Below are 21,376 nucleotides of genomic sequence, written 5' to 3'. Positions count from 1 at the left end.
GTGAAAACAGAGAAGGATCTGATTACTGGTTTTCTTTAGGAGAGATGAGGAAATTCCAAGTGATTGTGTATTTTATGATTATATATAGCGTTTGTTTGTAAAAGTGACTCCGAAAGATCTGATTACTGTATGACGTAGAAACTTTATTTTTGCAGCGCGTTTGAGCAGAAGTGGAGGATCGCCTAAAATCCAACCTGATTCGATGAGTGACTTGGTTCTTTTTCTCCAAGTGATTAAGCTGGTCATTGTTGAAGCAATCAATTATAGTCTCTGTGCTGAAAGCTTATTCTTAATATTGATCAGTTCTGCAGCTCCTTGTTTCTGTTGAAGATTTTGTCCTTTCACCTATTACCGTCTTCTTTACAATTCAATCATGACGTGCTATCGATGTCCATTGATCAAATGGATTACCCTCTGCTGAACCTAATTGGCATACGAACTCATTCACCAGTGTTGTATTACTAAACAAGAGGAGTACAGATTACATTTTTACAAATGCATGCATGAGATACAAGTTTTCGGTCACCAAGCTGAGATAACCCTAGGAGAGCATCAAAACAAAGCTCTCTTTCTGCAGGAACAAACACAACCGGCTTCTTGACAAGAAAAACCATTTCATATGCATCGAAGCTCTCTTCTGCAGAAGTATATTGTACAAACACAAGAGACTAGTCGAAAAGAAATATGCTACAAGCGAAACATTATGGAGAAGATGTTATGCATCTTGGCAAACAACTTCGTTGGCCGGTTTGGTACCGGCAGACATGATTGTGGAGGTGAGTCTTGCTTCTTCTTCTTCTTCTTCCTTCTGAGTTGGAAGAACTGTTGCAGGACTTCTGAGCACTCGGTTGTTAGGACCCCACGCCTTATTCTTATATCTGGGTGGAAGGGGTGAACAGGACCTGCCTTTTCGTTTGATGGCTCAGAGCTATTGCTTCCTCCATTATCACCAGGAAATAGCCTGCACAAGAAATATATAGCAAACCCTGATCATTATGAGAAAATCTTCTTGATGAATCAGAAAATTTATACATGACCAATCTGAAACAAGCCAAAGACAACAAGGACAACTGTGAATCTTCATATGTTGTGCTTGTAAATTCTCTTCATGAATTCCACACAACTCAATTACTAGAGATAACCGCATGGAAACATTGCAAACAACAGCTTATATGATTTCGACATAACGAGACCAAGCAACTACCAATCTTACTTGGGATGCATGGAACACCTACTCATCAGGAAAACCAAGTATGCAGGGGCCCAATTCACAAACAGTGGATATGGTAAGAAAAGCATGAATAATCTGATGAAGTGGAATCAATCGATTGCATAGTTAGATTTAGATGCAATAAAATACAGGTAAAATCATTTGTGTGGTCTGTAAACAGAACTCTAAGCATGAACCCACAACTGAGCTCTGGACCTCTTCCGTCTGTATATCCTACATATCAAGCTACACTTTCAATCATTTCTGGGTCTGGATTTCAACTGGATGTATGCTGCTTAGGTCCTCAGTCCAAAGTATTCAGCCTCAGAATGGCAAGACTTTCTTTTCATATCTAATTCAAAGGCCTAAAAAACCTGACTTCTTATCAGTGTCTTATCTGTGACTGGAACCTTGATTCCTTAGTACAGTGCTTGGTTCCATGTTGGATATTTCATCTGCATCAGACCATGCAGAAACCAACATCGGGCCATGACAACCTTTGAAGAACATGAAGCAGAATACACACAAAACATGTACCTGTGGGTTCCACTATTTTATTATGGGATTTTTGCTGGTGTACCCTTCTATATTTCCACATCTGTCCCAATACCCAGTTCAAAATCTTGACATGCCCATATACTCCTGTAAACATTCAAAACCCCAAAAAGTTGTCTCTCCATGTCAGCCTCCATCAAATAGCCATTAGGACAGTCACTTCTGGAAGGCAAAGAGACTTACGCCACCTCCCTTGATTCTGTTAATGGGTGGAATTCACCCATTTCTTGCTCTGCTCCATCTCACTTGGACTCGGTGGGACTCAGAGACCAATGTAAAAAAGTAGTTTTCCACCTAAAAATAGAATTTATTAGGGATATTTTGTTTTTTACCCTTCCAACCAGGAGATGGAAGATGACAATGAGCAGCAGCTTGAAGTGTTTTTAGTGTTTATAGGTGCATACAGACAATCCACACTTTTACAAGGTATCTGGTAAAACCTAAAAGTTTAGAAGGGTATATTGGCAAAAGTTTCTTTATTATAGCAAGACAAACATTGAATTGAACAAGTTACTAATGCCAAAGGAATAACTAGTCAAACCAGCTTATCTTGGTGCCGATAGAAGTAAAAAACCAATATCGTGATTGAATCTTAGGTTGTACGTGGGGCAGAATCAGCGATTCACACACTGTTTGTGACATTCAATGAGAAAGTAGAGCAAGATGTTCTGGACTTAATCATTTTTCACGCACAAAAGACAAAATATTAGGTAAATATTCTAACATGTATTGTAAAAATCGGTGAAGTATGATGTAATAGGAAAGTGTAGGTTCAACTAGATTTCAAGCATATAGATGAGAAGCTATCACAATGTTATATAGAGAACTATTGGGTAATTATTCCGACAAGTACCTCACCCAGCTGCCATCAGCTCCTAGTAGCTTGTTGGGAGCTCCCCATACTACAGTATCAATTCTAGCCTGGAGGATTGCTCCAGCACACATGGGACAAGGTTCAAGCGTCACATAAAGCGTTGTTTCCTGCAGAGCATTTGCAAAAAGTTCATTAACTAAAATATTAACACTGTCGGTCTTCCTATTAAACAAACAGTAAGGCATGTTCATAGATTGAAAATGACATCTAACTATCTTGTGGGTTAGCAAACAAGATAATCTCCTGCCTCATTTGCTTATCACCTCAGGATGGCGATTAGAAAGGATTGTCTATTAGTAAGGCATGCATCAATTTTCTCAGATTCTTTCTGAATTACAGACAGCAGGACAAGTGTGCATTAACCTCGTTGTTGGGTTCTTCATAGTGTATAATACACTCCTGCTACCATCACCCAATTGGCACAATAATTAGTGAACAGGATACTTATTTTCACTAATGAGTCAAAAACATTAAAAGAAAATGTGAAATCGCTTCATTTGATCCAGATATATCAAGTACTTCAAATATTTCCATCTCCAAGTACCTTCACCGAGTGCTAATTAGACTAGGCATATGGTGGAGTAATATTACTGAGATGCACCAAGTATGCTATGAACGTGGAATACCAAGATGTCCAACTTTTGTGCTTAACATGAATATGTTGCCTTCTTTTAGTAATTTGAATTAACTTGTGCAGATCCATTTTCTACCTAACTTAAATTTATCTAATTTTCTTTTTCAGCTTTTAAGTTCCCAGTGAAGAACAAGTGTTCCCTAAATAACTTCATTTGCACAACTTGGAATACTTAACTGGATGATGAGATTATTTATATAGTAGAAAACCTAATAAAACATATAAAGTAAGAAGTCTACACTGCACCATACATTTGTGTTGAGATCATGGCGAATATTTAGTAAGATAAGAGAGGAAATGAGTCATTGGATCGTTGTGTCTTAAATTAGAGCCTATTTTAAGAATCAACAATTTGATCACCAAGGAATCATTGTGATTGGTTATTTGGATGTCACTTGTCCTTGCTGATTTAGTTGTGGTGCCTTTTGCAGCTCCCATGTCTTTTACATTAAGTTGATGGCATTTGTATATTTTGGTAAACATTGTTATGAAGATTTCAGTATCTGAGCTTTCTCCCAGAGACCTGCACTCCATAATTTTATCGACACTTTTGATTTATTCTCCCTGATGGTGCCTCAAATGGGAGAGTCTGCACTTTGACTCTGTACCAATAGATCCCAAACATCTACTAGCAGGCTTCCCCTGCAGCTAAAATCCTAAGAGCATGTTTCAAATACAGATGATTTGTGGTCAAATTGAAACAAACAGATCTTTATGCACAACAGACCTATACCAAGTCCATTCACAAAATACTTTCAAGACAATAAAGAAATATGCATAAGTTGAAAATTTTTACTGTATCATAATGGCCTACAGAGGAGAGAAGGAATAAAATATTGTAAATGTTAATAATTACGATCTGTAAGAGATTCATCCATAATGTCCTGATTTCTCATGCTACCTAAAGCATTAGTTTCTTCATTAAATTGGTGTAGTTCTCATTGTATCTATGGTTTTAATGGAAAAACTACATTAACAGTCAAAAGTAACACCACAATTCTGGAAGGCGCAAAATATTACAGCAAGGCGCCAGGTCCGAAGAAGATTAGATGCTTCACGTATACAAATCATTTCAGCATGTGCAGTTGCATCTCTTCTTTCTTCCACTCTGTGAATAGTTATTGATTCTACATAAGTATTGATTCTTGTCTTGCGGGACTGAGTAAAAACTAAGATATTATGGGGGAAGTTGCACTTACAGATTGTAGCCACGAGCAATTATCTTTCCATTCTGTACTAATACAGCCCCAACTGGTACCTCCCAGATGTCTGCAGCTTTCTGAGCTTCCACCAGAGCTTCCCTCATAAAAAACTCATCTGTTTTTCTCTGTTCACTTTCAAGCCTATATGCGTCTTCCCACTCTTCAAATGTTTCTCTTAATACTTGTTTATTCCTTTGAAGTTTCCTATTTTTCAATTCCCCATCCATCCCTACAGTCTTGTCAGCTTCAGTTGGCTCCTTCCTTATGGTATCTTCTTCCAATTTCATGTAGCCAGATACAGGTATTGCAAGATTTCCTGTGTAACCTATACCTTCATCGATGGTAACTGAAGGTGCAACACCAGTCAGTGATTGGTCAACTGCTATTGCACTAGAAGGTAGACCTTCTGTTCCCTTTTCATTCCCAGTCAATGTTACGTCTTCTGGCCTCAAATCAGTGGAAGCACTTGTGGATGTATAATCTCCTTTGATTCCCAATGAGGAAGACGCACTGCTTCCCAACTGCATGGCTATAACATCCGGCGCTTTTAAACTTCCTTGAGAAATACTAGAATGTGTCTCATGGACTTGATCAGTAGGGCCTCCAACTGGCAATAACTGTTTTAAAGTGCTGATTCTTCCATTCACATCGTTCTCATCATCACTGGCATCTTGACCAGAAAACCAAGCCTCACTGCCTTCAGAGGAGCTTCTCTTGCCTGATTTTTGCATTGAAGTATGAGATTCAGCACGATTAGCCCAACCCATTCGTATTATGTCTGCTATGTGAGCCCACAAGGACTTGGAGGATCTTCGAGCAACAGTCCTTTCTAGAGTTGGGGCAGCGTTTGTAGAATCTGCAACTCTGGCAGATGAACCATCTTCTCCAGGTTCTTCTGTCCTATTATATTCCTGAGAAGTTGGACTTCTAACATTCCACATCTCATCAGATAGCCCTCCTGTTCCATATCTAGATGAAGATCTCCTTGAACCTTCTTGTTTATATTTATCTTCCTCGTCTTTTGTTGTAGCATCAAGCCTACATGACTGAATGGACGTAGTTGCTTGACTGTCTTTACTTCGTGTTCCTTCTGTCTGAGTTCCAGAAGACATCTTATAGCTTGATGTCTCCTGCCTTAGCTTGTCTACAAACTCATCAACAAACACAGCAGAAGAGCTCTCTAATCTACCAGCAGAATCCAGTGCATCACTTTTGACTAAATACATCTCATCTTGACTAGTATGGTTGTTTGGTTGCTGTATGTGTGTATAGAGAGAGCTGGAACCACTGTCCAGATCTCTAGCGGAAGTGATTTCTTGATTCGTTTGCTGTGAATGTCTCTTCTGCTCATCCTGCACCAACAACAACGAAGAACTCTCAAGTTGGTTTCTTACTCTCATATTAGATGTCTCCTGTGAATCAGAATCACTTTGGATGTCAGTCACTGAGTACTCAGATATTCCAAAATCCTGTTTTGACTCTCTTTTTGAACTATATCGACGATCATCAAGCTCATTTTGCATGTGTTTTCTGTATATGACTTGGGCAGTGGACATCCTTCCACCATCTGTTTTTGACAACTCGGAAGCATACGTGTTCTTTCCAGATTCTCTTCTTAGACTGGATTGATGAGTATATTGGTTTTCTGATTGGTTTTGGTGCTTCCCCACTTGATGGAACAAACTCACAGTTGACATGGAACAGTTTTCATCATCCACTCTCGATTGCAGAAGGCCATGAGAGCTGCTGGCATTCTCGGTCCCACTTTGTTGAAGTCTAGAAACATCAAGAAAATTTTCAAACTGCTCACTGTGTGCCTTTTGGTCGATAATCTTTTGGTCAACTTGGCCTTTCTTATCTCTCGCCATGTGAACTGAAACTAATTTATCATCTCTGTTTTTCACCTGCACTTCCTCATGTCGCCTTTCTACGTTTGAGCCCAACTGGATGTTGCTTCTATGAAGCTCTTTCATCTGTCTAAGATTTTGTAAATGTTCTCTCGATCCATGGCTTTGAAATGCTAGCTGATCTACTGCAGCATGCTGCTTCAGGGTTGACGTAGAAGAGTGTTCCTTGTCCATCTTCCCAGTGTCATGAATGTTCTCCACACTGGAGATCCTCTCAGCACTGTCCTCATGTACCTCAGATATCCTAACAATTTTTTGGGATCCTTCCCTAGATTCCCTTTGCGTAGCAACCTGATCCTCATTATGAACATATCCGTCACTGACATCAGTTCTCAATTCAGCTTGTCTAACCACTCTTTTGTCTACTTGGCCCTGCTGCTTCAGTGTAGATGATGAACTTTCCACCATACCAACCTTGCTTTTGTCAACAAAGTTCTTAGATCTGGATGCCATCAGTGTATCATCATCCCCATGTACATCAGATACTGTAACAAATGTCTGTGATCCTTCCCTGGACTGCAACCCCACAATGTTTTGCCTTTGATGGTAATCTTCACCACTCCTACCGTGAGCTGAAACACTCCATGAAGCACCTCTTTGGATTCTTTTGTTGAGTTCCTGTTTATCTCGCTTAACCACTCGCTGGTCTACTTCACCTTGCTGCTTCACTGATGAAGTGCAACGCTTATCCATGTCCACCTTTAGATCAGACATGTTCTTTGAACCGGAAGCCACATCCACATTGTTGTCTATCTCAGAAATTCTTGTAAACTTTTGAGATCCTTCCCATGACCCTCTATTCTTGACCTTGTCTTCGTCTTCCAAATGGTGATACTCTTTTTCTCGATGAGATGAAGCAATTAATTTGGTCTCTCTACTCTCGGTTTTCCTACTAGAGACCTTCCCCGAGGTTGAGGCCCTCAAATTATAATCCCTCTCCGTATAATCTGATTCTTCACTTGAAACATAGTCAACATCATCCTCCACGTTCCACATTTCTCGAACCTTTCTCACCCCAGCATTGGCTTTCTTGCCAACATAACCCTTCTTGTCAGTAGAACTCCGTGATGATTCACGACCAACCTTTCTCCCCCAGCTCGCCCCATTCTCATGCCCACACGAGGGGCAAACTGAGCTCGATCCATCTCTCCTCGCTCTCAACGATCGCACCGTTCCGTCAGCGTTCGACCTAATTTCAAACTCCCTCTTCGCATACCTCCTCGGATGGTCAAATTCATCGTGATCCGCGTCATTTTCCCTCATCCTGCTGCCGAAGCTTTCTCTACAGCAGCACTCCACGATCATTTGAAACCTCCGTTGGGAGCTCCGACAGCAACAACAATTCGTGCATCCTCCTCGCTTCGCTGACATCCTGGGAGCGCACGGCTCGTCGTCGCGGAGGCTCACCCGGCAGCAGTGGATCCCCCCATGGCCGGCAAGGAAGGTTCTCAGAGGCGACCAGTAGACCAAACTGGACTGCCTCAAGTAGTAGCCATAGAGCAGGAACCTAGGGTTTATGGAGATCCCACGGAGGAAGAGTTCGTCGCCGCCCCCGTCGTCGAGGAGGGCGAGACGATGGGAGTGGGAAAGGGATGGTTTTGCCCTCAGGGCGAGGGTGGCGGCAGCGTAGCCGCAGTACATGGGGACGGGGGCGGCGGCCCGATGCGGCAGATAGAAGATGGGGCGTACCGTGAGGGAACCCGACGGCTTGGGCGGCGGAGTTAAGGTCACCGTAACCGAAGGGGCACGGTCATCTCCAGGGAGCGAAGAAAGAGAGGTGGAGCCGAGGCGAAACGAAAGGGGAAGACGACGTTTCTGGTGGTCCGGCGGGACCACGTTAAGGCCAACTCTGTGGGCAAAGCAAGCAAAAGCTTTCCCACTCGTCTGTCCCAACCGCAAGTGGGCCCATCGTAGCCTCCAATCACATGGCACGAAAAAGGCGGAGAATTCCAATTTATTCTAAATTGGGTTAAATCCTAATTATTCTAAATATTCAGGAAAAATATTAACAAAGCACAGACGTAATAATATCAATGAATTTTTAATAAAAGTTACAAATATAATAATTTAAAGATAATAGAAAAAAGATATCTAATTGTATCCTCGCTTCAAAAGCATCTCTCTACCCAACAAGTTTAATGTATCTGCGTGCGTATATACCCCCTCTCTAAAGCACACAATCATATCGATATATCCAGAACCTAAATTCTTTCCAAAAATGCATTCTTGATTAGGTTAAGGGCTTAATTAATAATATTAAATATGATTTACTGCCTAATCAACATTATTATCATGTCATCCATATGCATTAATGCTCACCTATATATTTGCGTCAAAAGATTGACCTCCTGAAGACATCAATTTTCACAAGTAAAAAAAAAACATTATTGTAAAAACTTAAATATCTGTCATTTAAATTGACTCCTCAATTCTAACCTTCAGTACTAAAAGATTGGAAGTATATCAATATCTGCTGTTCCTAATTAAAATTAATCATACATAAATCGTGGTTCGTGTGTCTTCTGCAGAAGTATATATATATATATATATATATATATATATATATATATATATATATATATATATACTAATTAAAATTAATCAACGAACACGGAGAGAACCACCGCAATTAATTAGGCGCTTCATATGGTAATAATAAGAATTAGTTTTGACAGGTTGAAACAAAATTAAAGTTATATATATATATATAAGTTATATATATATATATATATAATATTAAAGTTATATATATATATATAACTTTAATTTTGTTTCAACCTGTCAAAACTAATTCTTATTATTACCATATGAAGCGCCTAATTAATTGCGGTGGTTCTCTCCGTGTTCGTTGACGGGGGCTTCGTGGACGAGGGAGAGCACGACAGGAGGGAAAAGATGACGAGAGAAGCTAGATTTTGGATCAAATGCGAGCGGCGAGAAGCGGGGAGGCCTCAGTCTCCCGTCGGTACAATGTACTTGGTCCTTTGCCGCATAGATTAGCCTCGTCGCTTGGTGAATTTTTTTCGTGGGATTGGTGCGCCATTTCTGCACCAGGGTCATGTGGTGTTCTAGATTTTCGGGGGATTTTCTGGTTCGGATTCTCCCCTACGTCGGGCTCAGGTCAAAGCCGGACTTTGAAGGTTCGACGCGATGTTGCCGCTCCCCAGTCCCGAAGCTTTCAGAGAAGATGGCTTCCTAGGACCAGCCGCTTCATTGACGTTTATAGCTGCCGGCAATATTGGTTGATTTCGGGATTCTAGGGTACCAGAGGTAAAGGACCGATTTTTCTGGCCCTTCAATGGATTTCAGCCTTGGAAGTGCATCAAAGGTGTGATCTTTCTCGGTTTTCTTGTATTATCAGATTGAGATTCTCTTCCCTTTTCTGGACTCAGTAATTGCGTAGCTCGTTAGCCTTGGGTACGGAAGAGGTGGGATCCTGTTCGTTTATCTACTTGTTTGTGCAGCTGGGCGTGGGTTAATGTCATGGGTAGTGCTTAAAGGTGAGATCTTCGAGAGCTTTGGGCTGAATACAGGAATTTTGGAGGTTCAGGGGCTTTAAATGTTTTATATCTTTAATATTCCTTGATGGTCCGGCGATCTGTGGTGTTCCTTTTGGTTTTTCTGGTTTGGTGAATTTTTGGTATAACAGGAATGGCGCGAGGGACGAGAAGAAAACTCCATTTCAGCAAATTATACAGCTTTGTTTGTGGTAGATCGAAGTTTGAAGTTGACCACTCTCAGATTGGAGGCCCGGGCTTTTCCCGTGTGGCCTATGCGAATGCGCCAGATTGCTCCGACGCTGGCATCCTAAACTATGGATCCAACTACGTTTCCACCACCAAGTACACATTGGCTACATTCTTCCCCAAGTCACTGTTTGAGCAGTTCAGGAGGGTTGCAAACTTATACTTTCTATTTACCGCATTCCTTTCTTTTACTTCCTTGGCTCCTTACTCTGCGGTGAGCATAATTATCCCTCTAATCGTGGTGATTGGAGCCACCATGCTGAAGGAGGCCATTGAAGATTGGCGGCGATACCGACAGGTGAATTCTTGCAATCCTTCCCTTTCAAACCACTGTGATAATGTGATCCATATTTCTCTTGTTGTGTAGCAGAAATAGTTTTTTCAATAATGTAAATTTGAATTTTTGACCAAAAGAACTCTTTTTTTACTGAATCTCGATCATGTATAATTCTTGGTTTGTGAATATGTGCAGAAATGGGAACAATGTAATATGGTTTGTGAATATTTGGAAGAGAGAGGTTCTTAGTTAAGATAGTTGTGGACCGTTGATGTAAAAGTTTCTAAAATTTCATCTATATATAGTTCAATCATAAAGAAAAAATGAAACCAGCCTTTATTTGCATATCATCTTGTACACACATTGGGTGAAGCTATCAATCACATGGTATCTAGTAGTCTAGCTGTAAAATATTACCTAAAAAACCTCTTTTCCTCAAGAATATGGTCTGTTACCAAAGGCAACCGAATTTGGTGCTGTCAAAAAAATTCAAACCTGAAGGATATAATTTATCTCATCCTGACAGAAAGAAAAAACTGTTTGCCTCTTGTAGTTTTTAACTGATAAGGAGGGTTCATGAACTGCCTAAATTATGTTGTTTCTAGTAGCTTTATGAAAGTTCTGTGCAATTAAAAATTCTCCTAATTCCAGATCAAGAATGCTTAAATTTTTTATGTCAATCGTTTATTATGCAGGATATCAAGGTGAACAATAGAAAAGTCAAACTATATCATAGGAGTAGCACATTTGGATTTACAGAATGGAAGAATCTTAGGGTTGGTGATATTGTGAAGGTGGAGAAAGATAATTTTTTTCCTGCGGACCTTGTAATGCTTTCTTCGAGTTATGAGGATGGGATATGTTATGTTGAGACAATGAACCTCGATGGAGAAACAAACTTGAAATTGAAACAATCGTTGGAGGTTACTTCAGGTTTACAAGCAGATTCTAGCTTCCAGAATTTCAAAATGATAATCAAATGTGAAGATCCAAATGCAAGCCTCTATACCTTTGTTGGAACTATGGAATATGAAGACCAGGAGTACCCTCTGTCACCTCAACAGCTTCTTCTTAGGGACTCAAAATTGCGAAATACTGACTACATATATGGAGTAGTTGTTTTCACAGGTCACGATACAAAGGTCATGCAGAATGCCATGAATCCACCATCCAAGAGGAGCAAAATTGAGATGAAAATGGATAAATTGATTTATCTTCTCCTGTTTTCTCTGGTTGTGGTCTCATCTGTTGGTTCAGTTGTCTTTGGTATAATAAGCAGTGATGATCTGCAAGATGGAAAGGTGAAACGATGGTACTTTAGACCTGATGACTCTTCAATATATTATGATCCTAAGAGAGCAGCTGTTGCAGCAATCTTGCATTTCTTGACAGCCATCATGTTGTATAGCTATTTCATCCCGATTTCTTTATATGTTTCCATAGAAATAGTCAAGGTTTTGCAGAGTATTTTTATCAATCAAGACATTCAAATGTATCATGAGGAATCAAATAAGCCTGCTCGTGCACGAACATCAAACTTGAATGAAGAGCTCGGTCAAGTTGCCACAATCCTCTCAGACAAGACTGGAACTCTGACCTGCAACTCTATGGAGTTCATTAAATGCTCAATTGCAGGAATTGCTTATGGCCATGGGTTTACAGAGGTTGAGAGAGCAATAGCTAGGAGGAAAGGGTCCCTGTCGATAGAAAACGAACAATCTAAAGAAAATCATGAGCAAGCAAAACCAGCAATTAAAGGGTATAATTTTGATGATGCACGCATCATAAATGGGAACTGGGTTTATGAGCCTCATTCTGATATCATTCGGATGTTCTTTCGGCTGCTGGCCATCTGCCACACTGCCATACCTGAAGCAGATGAGGAAACAGGGAAAATATCATATGAAGCTGAATCACCTGATGAGGCAGCTTTTGTCATTGCTGCAAGGGAACTTGGCTTCGAGTTTTACCAGAGGACACAGACAAGCATTTCTATACATGAACTAGATCCAGTGTCACGCAAGCATGTTGAGAAGTAAGAGAGAAAAATTCACTAATTTGTTTCAAGCAAATAATGTCGACCGCATATGTATCTGATGTAACTTTTGAATTTCTTGATACCTTGTATATTATCTATCTTTTAGCAACTCAGTCTAAGCATTTCTTTTTCAGGTCATATAAGTTATTAAATGTTTTAGAGTTTAATAGCTCCCGGAAGCGGATGTCTGTGGTGGTTCAAGATGATGAAGGAAAGTTGCTACTGCTCAGCAAAGGTGCTGACAGGTGTGTAAGCTATTTATCTTGTCTATCAGAAACATAACAATGGTATAAAACACAGATTTACCACTTCGTATGGCCTTTATTTCTTAGGAACACCTAGAATTTCTAATGGAATTTGTTGTTCATATATTTATATACAGTGTAATGTTTGAAAAACTTGGGAAAGGTGGAAGAGGATTTGAAAATAAAACAAAGGAGCACATGCATGAATATGCTGATGCTGGTTTAAGAACCTTGGTACTTGCATATCGTCGGCTTGATGAAGAAGAATACAAAAGCTTCAATAAAAGGTTCATGGCTGCTAAGAATTCAGTCACTACTGATAGAGATGAAAAAATTGAGGAAGTTGCAGATTCAATAGAGAGGAATTTGATTCTTCTTGGTGCCACAGCTGTTGAAGACAAACTGCAAAATGGGGTGGGTTGTAAGTTTTCTTGGCATGTTTTATGTATGGTTTACATATTTCAGTGGTTGTAGAAGATTCATATAACCAACTCCAAATAGTTGGGACATTACGGTTTTGGTGTTGTTGTTGCATTCATGTATATCTTATGACCATTTTCATGTACGTATTGGTTTATTTCATCATTCACTGGGTAATGGGTGAACAGGTACCTGAATGCATAGACAAGCTTGCACAAGCTGGGATTAAGATATGGGTACTGACTGGTGACAAGATGGAGACAGCCATCAATATAGGGTGTGCGCTTATTTGATCTGTACTTTGAATCCTTAATAGGAACAACACTGATTTTCTTCTTGTATGCTGTTTTAACTTCTTACATCTTGCAGCTTCGCATGCAGCCTTTTGAGGCAGGGGATGAAGCAAATAATAATTACCTTGGATGGACCAGAAATAATTCATTTGGAGAAGGATGGAAATAAAGAAGCCATTGCTAAGGTAATTAGTTTAGTAGGAATGTACCAAGAAAAATAGTCAAAGGCCTTCTAGCATGGAGCTGGCATTAAGTGGGTTTAATATTTGTACAGTTGATCTCTGTCAATTCTAGAAATGATAAAGTATGATAGTAGATATCTAAACTATTAAGGAATCTGAAGAAAGATAGTGCAGTTCAAACTTCAAAGCAAATAATGATGTCCTAAATTAGTGGTACTTGCAAACATCAATTTGTCCTGCCTCTCTTAACAAAAAAATCCCACATAACTTGCATTCAATTTAACTCAGTTGGAACTGTACCACCAAATCATCCTCAAATCTTACTATTTTGATTACTCTGAGCTAGCATAGTAATATCTAGAAGATTTTGTTTATGTGCTTCTCTATAGATGTTACATTTGGTCTCCGGGTATGAGAATTCTTTAAATTTAGACTTGCAGTAATGTCCAAAAATCAACTTTTTGTTTTTCATTTTTGCCTTTTCTACAGAAACTTGCATGATATTTCAGGTGTCAAGGGATAGTGTACTCTATCAGATAAATGAAGGAAAGAAACTACTTAGTTCATCAAATACTGAATCATTTGCCTTGGTTATTGATGGAAGATCACTTGCATATGCTTTGGAAGATGATGCTAAGAACTTATTCTTACAACTGGCTGTTGGTTGTGCATCAGTTATATGCTGCCGCTCCTCCCCCAAACAAAAAGCCCTTGTGAGTATGGATGACATTCTACGTGTAAAAACGAATAATCTGGTTGACGCCAGGTAATACATGTGGATTGAAACTAATGAAGGAATTTCTGAAAAATTCTAGGTCACAAGGCTTGTTAAAGCTGGCAGTGGTAAGGTGACCCTAGCAATTGGTGATGGGGCCAATGATGTCGGCATGCTCCAAGAAGCAGATATAGGGGTTGGTATCAGTGGTGCTGAAGGAATGCAGGTTAGTGATCAAAAGCTACATGTTTGGTAGCAGAAGAGCACTGAAAAAATTCAGCAATTAGTTGCTGGAATGAATGCTTCTACTTTGCTGCCTCTCTACCCTAAAGTGTCTTAAAAGCTGTACTTCAGTCATCTCTAAAACATACTCTTGGTTGCAACAAATTTTTAGGCTGTCATGGCAAGTGACATTGCAATATCTCAATTTCGCTTTTTGGAGCGTTTGCTACTTGTGCATGGGCATTGGTGTTACCGAAGGATTTCATTAATGGTATGCTGTCTCCCACATTTTTGAGCTGCAACCTCCTTTGCAGGCAAGTTTTTGACATGTTCCTTACCCCATTTTGCAGATATGTTACTTCTTTTACAAGAATCTTACCTTTGGACTCACCCTCTTCCTATACGAGGCATATTCATCATTCTCTGGTCAACCTGCATATGATGATTGGTATATGTCATTGTATAATGTTGCCTTCACTTCTCTTCCTGTGATTGCTTTGGGGGTCTTTGATCAGGATGTTTCTGCTCGATTTTGTCTAAAGGTATAGTTGTCATCATGGTTCCAAATTATATTCTATGATAATTAATCTCAATTACCTACAATCTCTTGTTTTATAGTATTGTTTTTCAGCTAGCAGTAGTCAAAAGAACTTAACTATACCATCCACACTGTGACAATCTATTAATGTCTCCTGCTAAAACCGGTTGCCTGTTTTTGTTATTAAACATTTAGATATTCTTGTTGCCTGACAAATTCTTGGAAATTATCAGAACCTAGTATTGAAGGTTAATATATCTTGCTAAATCAGGTTGCCTATTTTCATTGTTAAACATTTAGAGCTTGTTATTGCCTACAGTTTCCCGAAAACCATTTAAAGCAAAGTTTGAAGATAGATAAGAGTTACTTTAATGGTGGGGTTAGATTTATAAATATCGTAAGTGGTTAAGTTTTACTTCATTACATCTCTGGATATTGGCACAGCCATCTATTTAGATGTTGTAATTGGGCAAGGTACAAATTCAAATGTGCGAGATATTTTCCTCATTGTCCTCCTTTCTATACGTTTATGAACTTTTGGTTAAAGTTTTGAATTTATATTTGCAAAAAAATGTGTTAACTTTATAAATATCATAAATAGTTTAGTTTTACTTCAATAAACCTCTACCTATTGGCACGGCAATATAACTAATTATGGTAACTGGGCAAGATACAGATTCTGATGTGGGAGACATTTTCATCATTGTCCTCCTTTCCATACCTTTACTAACATTTGGTTGAATTTTGAATTTATATTTGCAACAAAATGTGATGTGCTAAAAGACAGGAAAGGGCAAAAGATACTATTATGAAACTTCAGCAAGAAAGTGGGTAAATTCATGCTTTTTAAGGTATAAATATATGCTTTATTTATGTTTTTATAAGACCCAACATATTGTGTCCTCTAGCCCTTGATCAAACAATATATAAAGGTATTCTTCATTTATATGGATGAAAATTTTCAAGTGTTCTTTGACCTTATATTCTGTCTTCTAGTCTCTGACATTTCATGAAATTTTTTAAAACAAAAGACAAACATACATTAGATAATATAACAGGAATGAATGAGAACTACATTGTAGCATGCAAATGCTTGTTCACCGTTATTACTCCTACATCCTGAAACTCTCTCTCTCTGTTTGGAAACAGTTCCCCATGCTCTACCAAGAAGGTGTGCAGAATCTCCTTTTCAACTGGCTTCAGATACTAAGTTGGATGTTCAGTGGTGTCTGCAATGGTATCATGATCTTCTTCTTCTGCACTACTGCACTGGAGCATCAGGCCTTCCGGAAGGGTGGTGAGGTCGTCGATCTGGAAGTGCTTGGTGCCACAATGTACACATGTGTTGTATGGGTTGTGAATTGTCAAATGGCACTCTCCATCAGCTACTTCACTCTGATACAGCACATGTTCATCTGGGGTGGCATTGCTCTGTGGTATCTCTTCCTTCTGGCCTACGGGGCCGTCACACCCACCTTGTCAACCTCTGCCTTCATGGTCTTTGTTGAGGGGTTGGCTCCCGCTCCCGCTTATTGGATCATAACACTCTTTATTGTCATCGCCACCCTCCTCCCTTGCTTCATTTATTTGGCTATTCAGATGCGGTTCTTCCCAATGCACCACAACATGATTCAATGGATGAGGTTTGATGGTCATGCAGACGATCCCGAGTACTGCCAAGTGGTGCGCCAGAGGTCCGTAAGACCCACCACAGTCGGGGTGTCTGCTCGGGTTGATGCAACGGTTAGTCAGTTAGCAAGGAAAGTCCATGATGTGGTTCACTTGTCACCATAACCTCTCTCATCTGAGTTGGTTCCCCATTGTACAGTTATGCTCTCAACCAGCTGCTTCTAGATGAGAATCGTCTCAAACTGGACCATAACATTTCCTTGAGAATGCGTGGGCTCAAGTGAGAGCTGCCCTGCGGATGGATGATGTTGCTTAGAGGGTATATATCCCAATGTCGGGTAGTTGTGTTGTATGATTATTTCCTAATTTTGATGTCATTGCATCTCTTATTTTGATTCTTTGCTGTTTTGGTTTGACTTTTTTTTTTGTATAAAGAAAAAGATTCTTAAGACTTTGTAGCAAGTGTTCATTGGTTAAATAAAATTTGGATTTAACTCGGACTCATTTCTGACCTCCTACGGAAAGGTGATTGAAGGATGACTCAGTTTTCAGTTCTGGCAGAAAGCACTATTGCCATATGTACATTCCACCTTGTGATGACTACATGGAGTGAGTTTGTGTGTTTTCATGCAAAATAGCAACAAAGAAAAAAAAACATTTACAAGATCATTTGTAAATTGTACCTTCTTAGTAATTTTTCTGCATTCTTTTCAATATGAAGACTCGAGTGCTCCTTTAGGATTATGCACATTTGTTTTGATGCAGTTCCCAACTTTTGTTTGCAGCTCTCTTGTGATCAAATCTGATACTTCTCTTATCGTGGACTCAGATTGTTGGTTACTAAATTCTAGCCTGTGTGTGTGTGTGTGTGTGAGAGAGAGAGAGAGTTTGATTACCCAAAACTGAAATTGAACTCTTCCTTTATCCTTCTCCTTTCTTGAATGAGATTGCTTAAAGCAAGGAGGAGCACAACTCAGAAATAAAACTTCTTAATCATCTAAGCAAATGGCCCTGTCGTCTATTTGGATTTCTAGAACCATTTTAGTTGTAAGACCAGAAATCTAAAGCCAAAAACACAAATAATATGAAGGAAAAAAAATCCTAAAAATTAATGCTGATAATTCTGGTAAAGAGTATGGTAGAAAACTCGAGGGGGCTTATCGTTCTTTAAATACAAGTGCATTAAGTAAAATAAAATCTTCTTAAAAGAGTGTAGGAATAGATTTGTGATCGACCTGATATTAACTCAACGCGATTGATATTACAGTGAATAATTTATTTAAAAAATAAAAAATAAAAGTGTTGAATCACATAAATTTTACATACGTTGTATTTATATTTATTATTAATTTTAAAAATATTCTTTTGGTATCGAGCTCTCCTCATTAATTTTCTTATGTCGACCTAAAATTTTAAAATAAATAGCCATTCAACTCATTATTATATCAATACCTATATCTCATCAACTTATTGAGGACACTCGTGGGACTAATTACATATTAACTTATCTTATGTAATTAGTTATCTTTAGTAAAATATTGTTATCCTTATATAAGATTTAGAAAATAATTTTATATGATTAAAAATAATAGATTTTGTTGAAACAGTAAACTTAAATATTTCACTTTGTACAGTAAATTTCTTAACCTAAAAGATAAGGTTTTGCAATCTCCAAAAGCTTCAAAAAACCATACAATATTTTGTCATATTCCGGAATCTTTTGTTACTTATAGTGGAAAAGGTGGTAACTCTCTCGTCAGTGGTCCCTCAAATGCGCTCTCCTGAATCGGTCAAATCCTTATTTATTCTGACTCACTTGTTCTTTGGGTCAACACTCCATCAATAGGATAAGGAATCACCGGTATTTATGATATAATTTTGTCCCAATTTCCCATGCTCATATCAAAATAAACCAAAAGAAAATTATTGGATTCGACGACCCTCGGAAGAATTAAGCATCGGGATTCGACAAGCGACAACACCTGCAATTATGAGAAACAAATAAAAATATAATTTCCTCAGAGGCGTCACCCTCTCGTCCACCACCCGCTTGATCGAGCGGAGTGATGGCAAGCGACGAGCGCTACGTTGGCCACATCAGCGCGACGGATGTACGGGCGGTGCGATCGGTAAGCGAAGCAAAAGCGAATGGCATTCGATCTGTAATTAATGACAACTACACGGGTTATTTCACGCTGCGGTGCAACGGCCCTCCTGACGCCTAGCCACCTATAAAACCCCCACCATGCACTCCCGTCAACGGAACCGAGGGAGCGAGGGAGGGAGCGAGAGCAGAACCGAGGAGAAAGAGGAGCTCAACAAACCGAAGACGCAGGAAATACCTCATCGCGACGTCCGTCGCCGACCCACGATCGACCTCGCCTTCTTCTTACCAGGTGATGCATCGGTCGGGCCTGATGTTTCCTCCGTTCTTCCGCTCTGATACGATCCCCTTGTTTCCTTTCGGTCATCTCATTTGCTAGGGTTCGAGTCCCCAAGATGGTGATGAGCGAGAATACAATCCGCAGCATCATTGGAGTCATAGGTACACATCAGTCGAATTCAACACTAGAGTTATGCTTTGTTCTCCTTTTTCTCTCGAGGGAAAAATGAGCTTAGCCCTCTCGAATTTTTCTTTCTTTTTTTTTTTTTTTTGACCGACGGATATTTCGTTGATTTTTTCCTTTTTCGATTTTGGGAAAAGATCGAGGCAATATTTCTAACAATTTGCATCTCTTGATTCTTGTTGAGTATACTTTTTTCTTTGGATCACAGGCAATGTCATCTCCTGTGGTCTGTTCCTCTCCCCTCTGTAAGCTCTGATATCCCTTTCCCTCGAATTGTTTTTCCTCCGTCTTTTTTCTTCCTATTTTATGAGCGTTCGAAGAAACCAGATCTGATCTGATCGCTACTGCAACGTCTACAGCCCCACATTCGTGCAAATAATCAAGAAAGGGACGGTGGAGCAGTTCTCCCCCGTCCCCTACCTCGCGACAGCTCTCAACTGCATGCTCTGGATATTCTACGGCCTCCCGTTCGTCCACCCCAACAGCCTCCTCGTCATCACCATCAACGGCATCGGTCTCACATTCGAGTCCGTCTACCTCACCATCTTCTTAATTTACTCCAACGCCCAAGGCCGCGTATGCACGACATGACCTTCTTTCCGTTCTCTATGTACATTTCTACCCGCCCCTTCTTTTGGATGAAGGCTTTCTTACGTGACCAAACAAACATCAGTTGAAGGTGGTCAAGGTGTTGGCGGCCGAGATAGCATTCGTGGTGGTGGTGGTAGTGGTGGTGCTCCTGGCGGCACACACCTACGAGAGGAGGACGCTCTTCGTTGGGATTCTCTGTATCATCTTCGGCACGTGCATGTATGCCGCTCCGCTTTCGGTCATGGTAAGGCCACACTTTCCCCGATTCAGATCAATTCGAAAGCTTAGGTTGTGGTGACAGGAGGTGGGTCTTGACATTAGTCATCAAGTAGGGTTGTCTTTTTGTTATGCTTTCATTTAGTTAAGCATTAAATAGCTTGCTAATAAGCTCCTTGCGCATGTCAGATAGAGTACCAACACTACCTCCTAAGGAGTAATATTTGAAATCATCTACCTATCTCTAGCGCTGTATACCTATGCTGAGGCCTTTCCTCTCTTTCCACTATATATATATATATATATATAGCACCACAAATGCCACAAAATCAGTAACTATTTGGTGTAGCGATCTTGCTAAATCTCATGAAGTATCACATCAATTTGTCTAGTTTGTACGTGATCCAATAATTAATATGTTTGATGATAACCATCTCGCAGCATTGTATGCATACGAATCTCTTCGAACAATGTGCTAGAGTTTCAGCTAGCATCCATTCGCTAGATGACCGTTTATCTGGGATTTTATGATATCTCTTATCTTAATGATCTCGTGATGGTTGCTGTGGCAGAAACTGGTCGTCCAGACCAAAAGTGTCAAGTACATGCCCTTCAGCCTCTCTTGTGCTAGCTTTCTTAATGGTATTTGCTGGACGACTTATGCTTTCCTTCCCTTTGACATCAACATCCTGGTAAGGACCTTGCTCTAACATGCATTTCCCACCGTGATGGTCGCATAGACCGTGTAAGTTAAACTACTCATGTTTTTTTTATTGGCTTTGCGATGGCAGATTCCCAATGGCTTGGGTACTCTCTTGGCCCTCTCACAGTTGGTCCTTTATGCATGCTACTACAAGGCCACACCGCGAGCGGAACCCAAGTCCGATATTGAGATGCACCAGAGCATTTAACGTTCTGCTAACTCTCTTTCCGACCCGATGCGAGTAAAATTTGTGTTGTTCACTGGACCGTTGCAGGGGTTGTCCCTTCCGAGACGTCGCATACTATCTTCTTCTCTCTGAGAAGCTTATGCGATCAGAATTAGTTTTTTTTTTTTTTTTCATAGTTAAAAACTTACTGTATTAGAAATAGAAAAGATATTATTGAGAAAAATAAATCATAATAAGATTATTATGATTTTCTCAATATTTTGATATTATGTTATCATGATTCTAAATCATAAAAATTATGATAATATATTATAATGATTCTATCAATAATGAAGATCATGATTTCAATATGATCTTCTATATTATGAAATGATTTAGTAAATATTTTATATTTATTATTGTCAAGAAAATTATGTAATTATCAT

General features: G+C 39.6%; 3 protein-coding genes across 6 annotated transcripts; 2 read left to right on the top strand and 1 right to left on the bottom strand.

Annotated features, from left to right (window-relative positions):
- Window positions 1-418: 418 nt before the first annotated feature.
- On the bottom strand, window positions 419-8,205 carry LOC135614589 (tRNA(adenine(34)) deaminase, chloroplastic-like). Its single transcript, XM_065112108.1, has 4 exons — window positions 4,473-8,205; window positions 4,294-4,381; window positions 2,619-2,746; window positions 419-961 (listed from the first exon to the last, which is right to left on the bottom strand). The coding sequence occupies exons 1-4, from the start codon at window positions 8,021-8,023 to the stop codon at window positions 688-690; spliced, it is 4,041 nt and encodes a 1,346-aa protein (XP_064968180.1). The 5' UTR covers window positions 8,024-8,205; the 3' UTR covers window positions 419-687.
- A 1,015-nt stretch (window positions 8,206-9,220) lies between these two features.
- LOC103987362 (putative phospholipid-transporting ATPase 9) lies at window positions 9,221-17,178 on the top strand. 4 transcript variants are annotated; one of them, XM_018827186.2, is made up of 13 exons: window positions 9,221-9,882; window positions 10,032-10,426; window positions 11,101-12,440; window positions 12,578-12,688; window positions 12,826-13,102; window positions 13,297-13,385; window positions 13,478-13,586; window positions 14,093-14,296; window positions 14,399-14,524; window positions 14,693-14,791; window positions 14,871-15,062; window positions 16,208-16,801; window positions 16,887-17,178. In XM_018827186.2, exons 1-13 carry the CDS (start codon window positions 9,861-9,863, stop codon window positions 16,914-16,916), a joined length of 3,588 nt encoding a protein of 1,195 aa, XP_018682731.2. In that variant the 5' UTR covers window positions 9,221-9,860; the 3' UTR covers window positions 16,917-17,178. The 4 variants fall into 4 exon arrangements, with proteins under 4 accessions (XP_018682731.2, XP_018682730.2, XP_018682729.2 ...); XM_018827185.2 differs by having other exon boundaries at window positions 9,221-9,652; window positions 9,775-9,882; window positions 16,208-17,176; XM_018827184.2 differs by having other exon boundaries at window positions 9,221-9,652; window positions 9,744-9,882; window positions 16,208-17,176.
- Window positions 17,179-18,968: 1,790 nt separating this feature from the next.
- On the top strand, window positions 18,969-21,056 carry LOC135613455 (bidirectional sugar transporter SWEET5-like). Its single transcript, XM_065110484.1, has 7 exons — window positions 18,969-19,083; window positions 19,171-19,232; window positions 19,463-19,499; window positions 19,614-19,830; window positions 19,928-20,089; window positions 20,634-20,753; window positions 20,853-21,056. The coding sequence occupies exons 2-7, from the start codon at window positions 19,187-19,189 to the stop codon at window positions 20,970-20,972; spliced, it is 702 nt and encodes a 233-aa protein (XP_064966556.1). The 5' UTR covers window positions 18,969-19,083; window positions 19,171-19,186; the 3' UTR covers window positions 20,973-21,056.
- Window positions 21,057-21,376: the final 320 nt, after the last annotated feature.

Source organism: Musa acuminata, chromosome BXJ2-6, assembly GCF_036884655.1.
Source record: "Musa acuminata AAA Group cultivar baxijiao chromosome BXJ2-6, Cavendish_Baxijiao_AAA, whole genome shotgun sequence".
NCBI classification, from domain to species: domain Eukaryota; kingdom Viridiplantae; phylum Streptophyta; class Magnoliopsida; order Zingiberales; family Musaceae; genus Musa; species Musa acuminata.
This window is presented reverse-complemented; position numbering and strand designations above follow the sequence as displayed.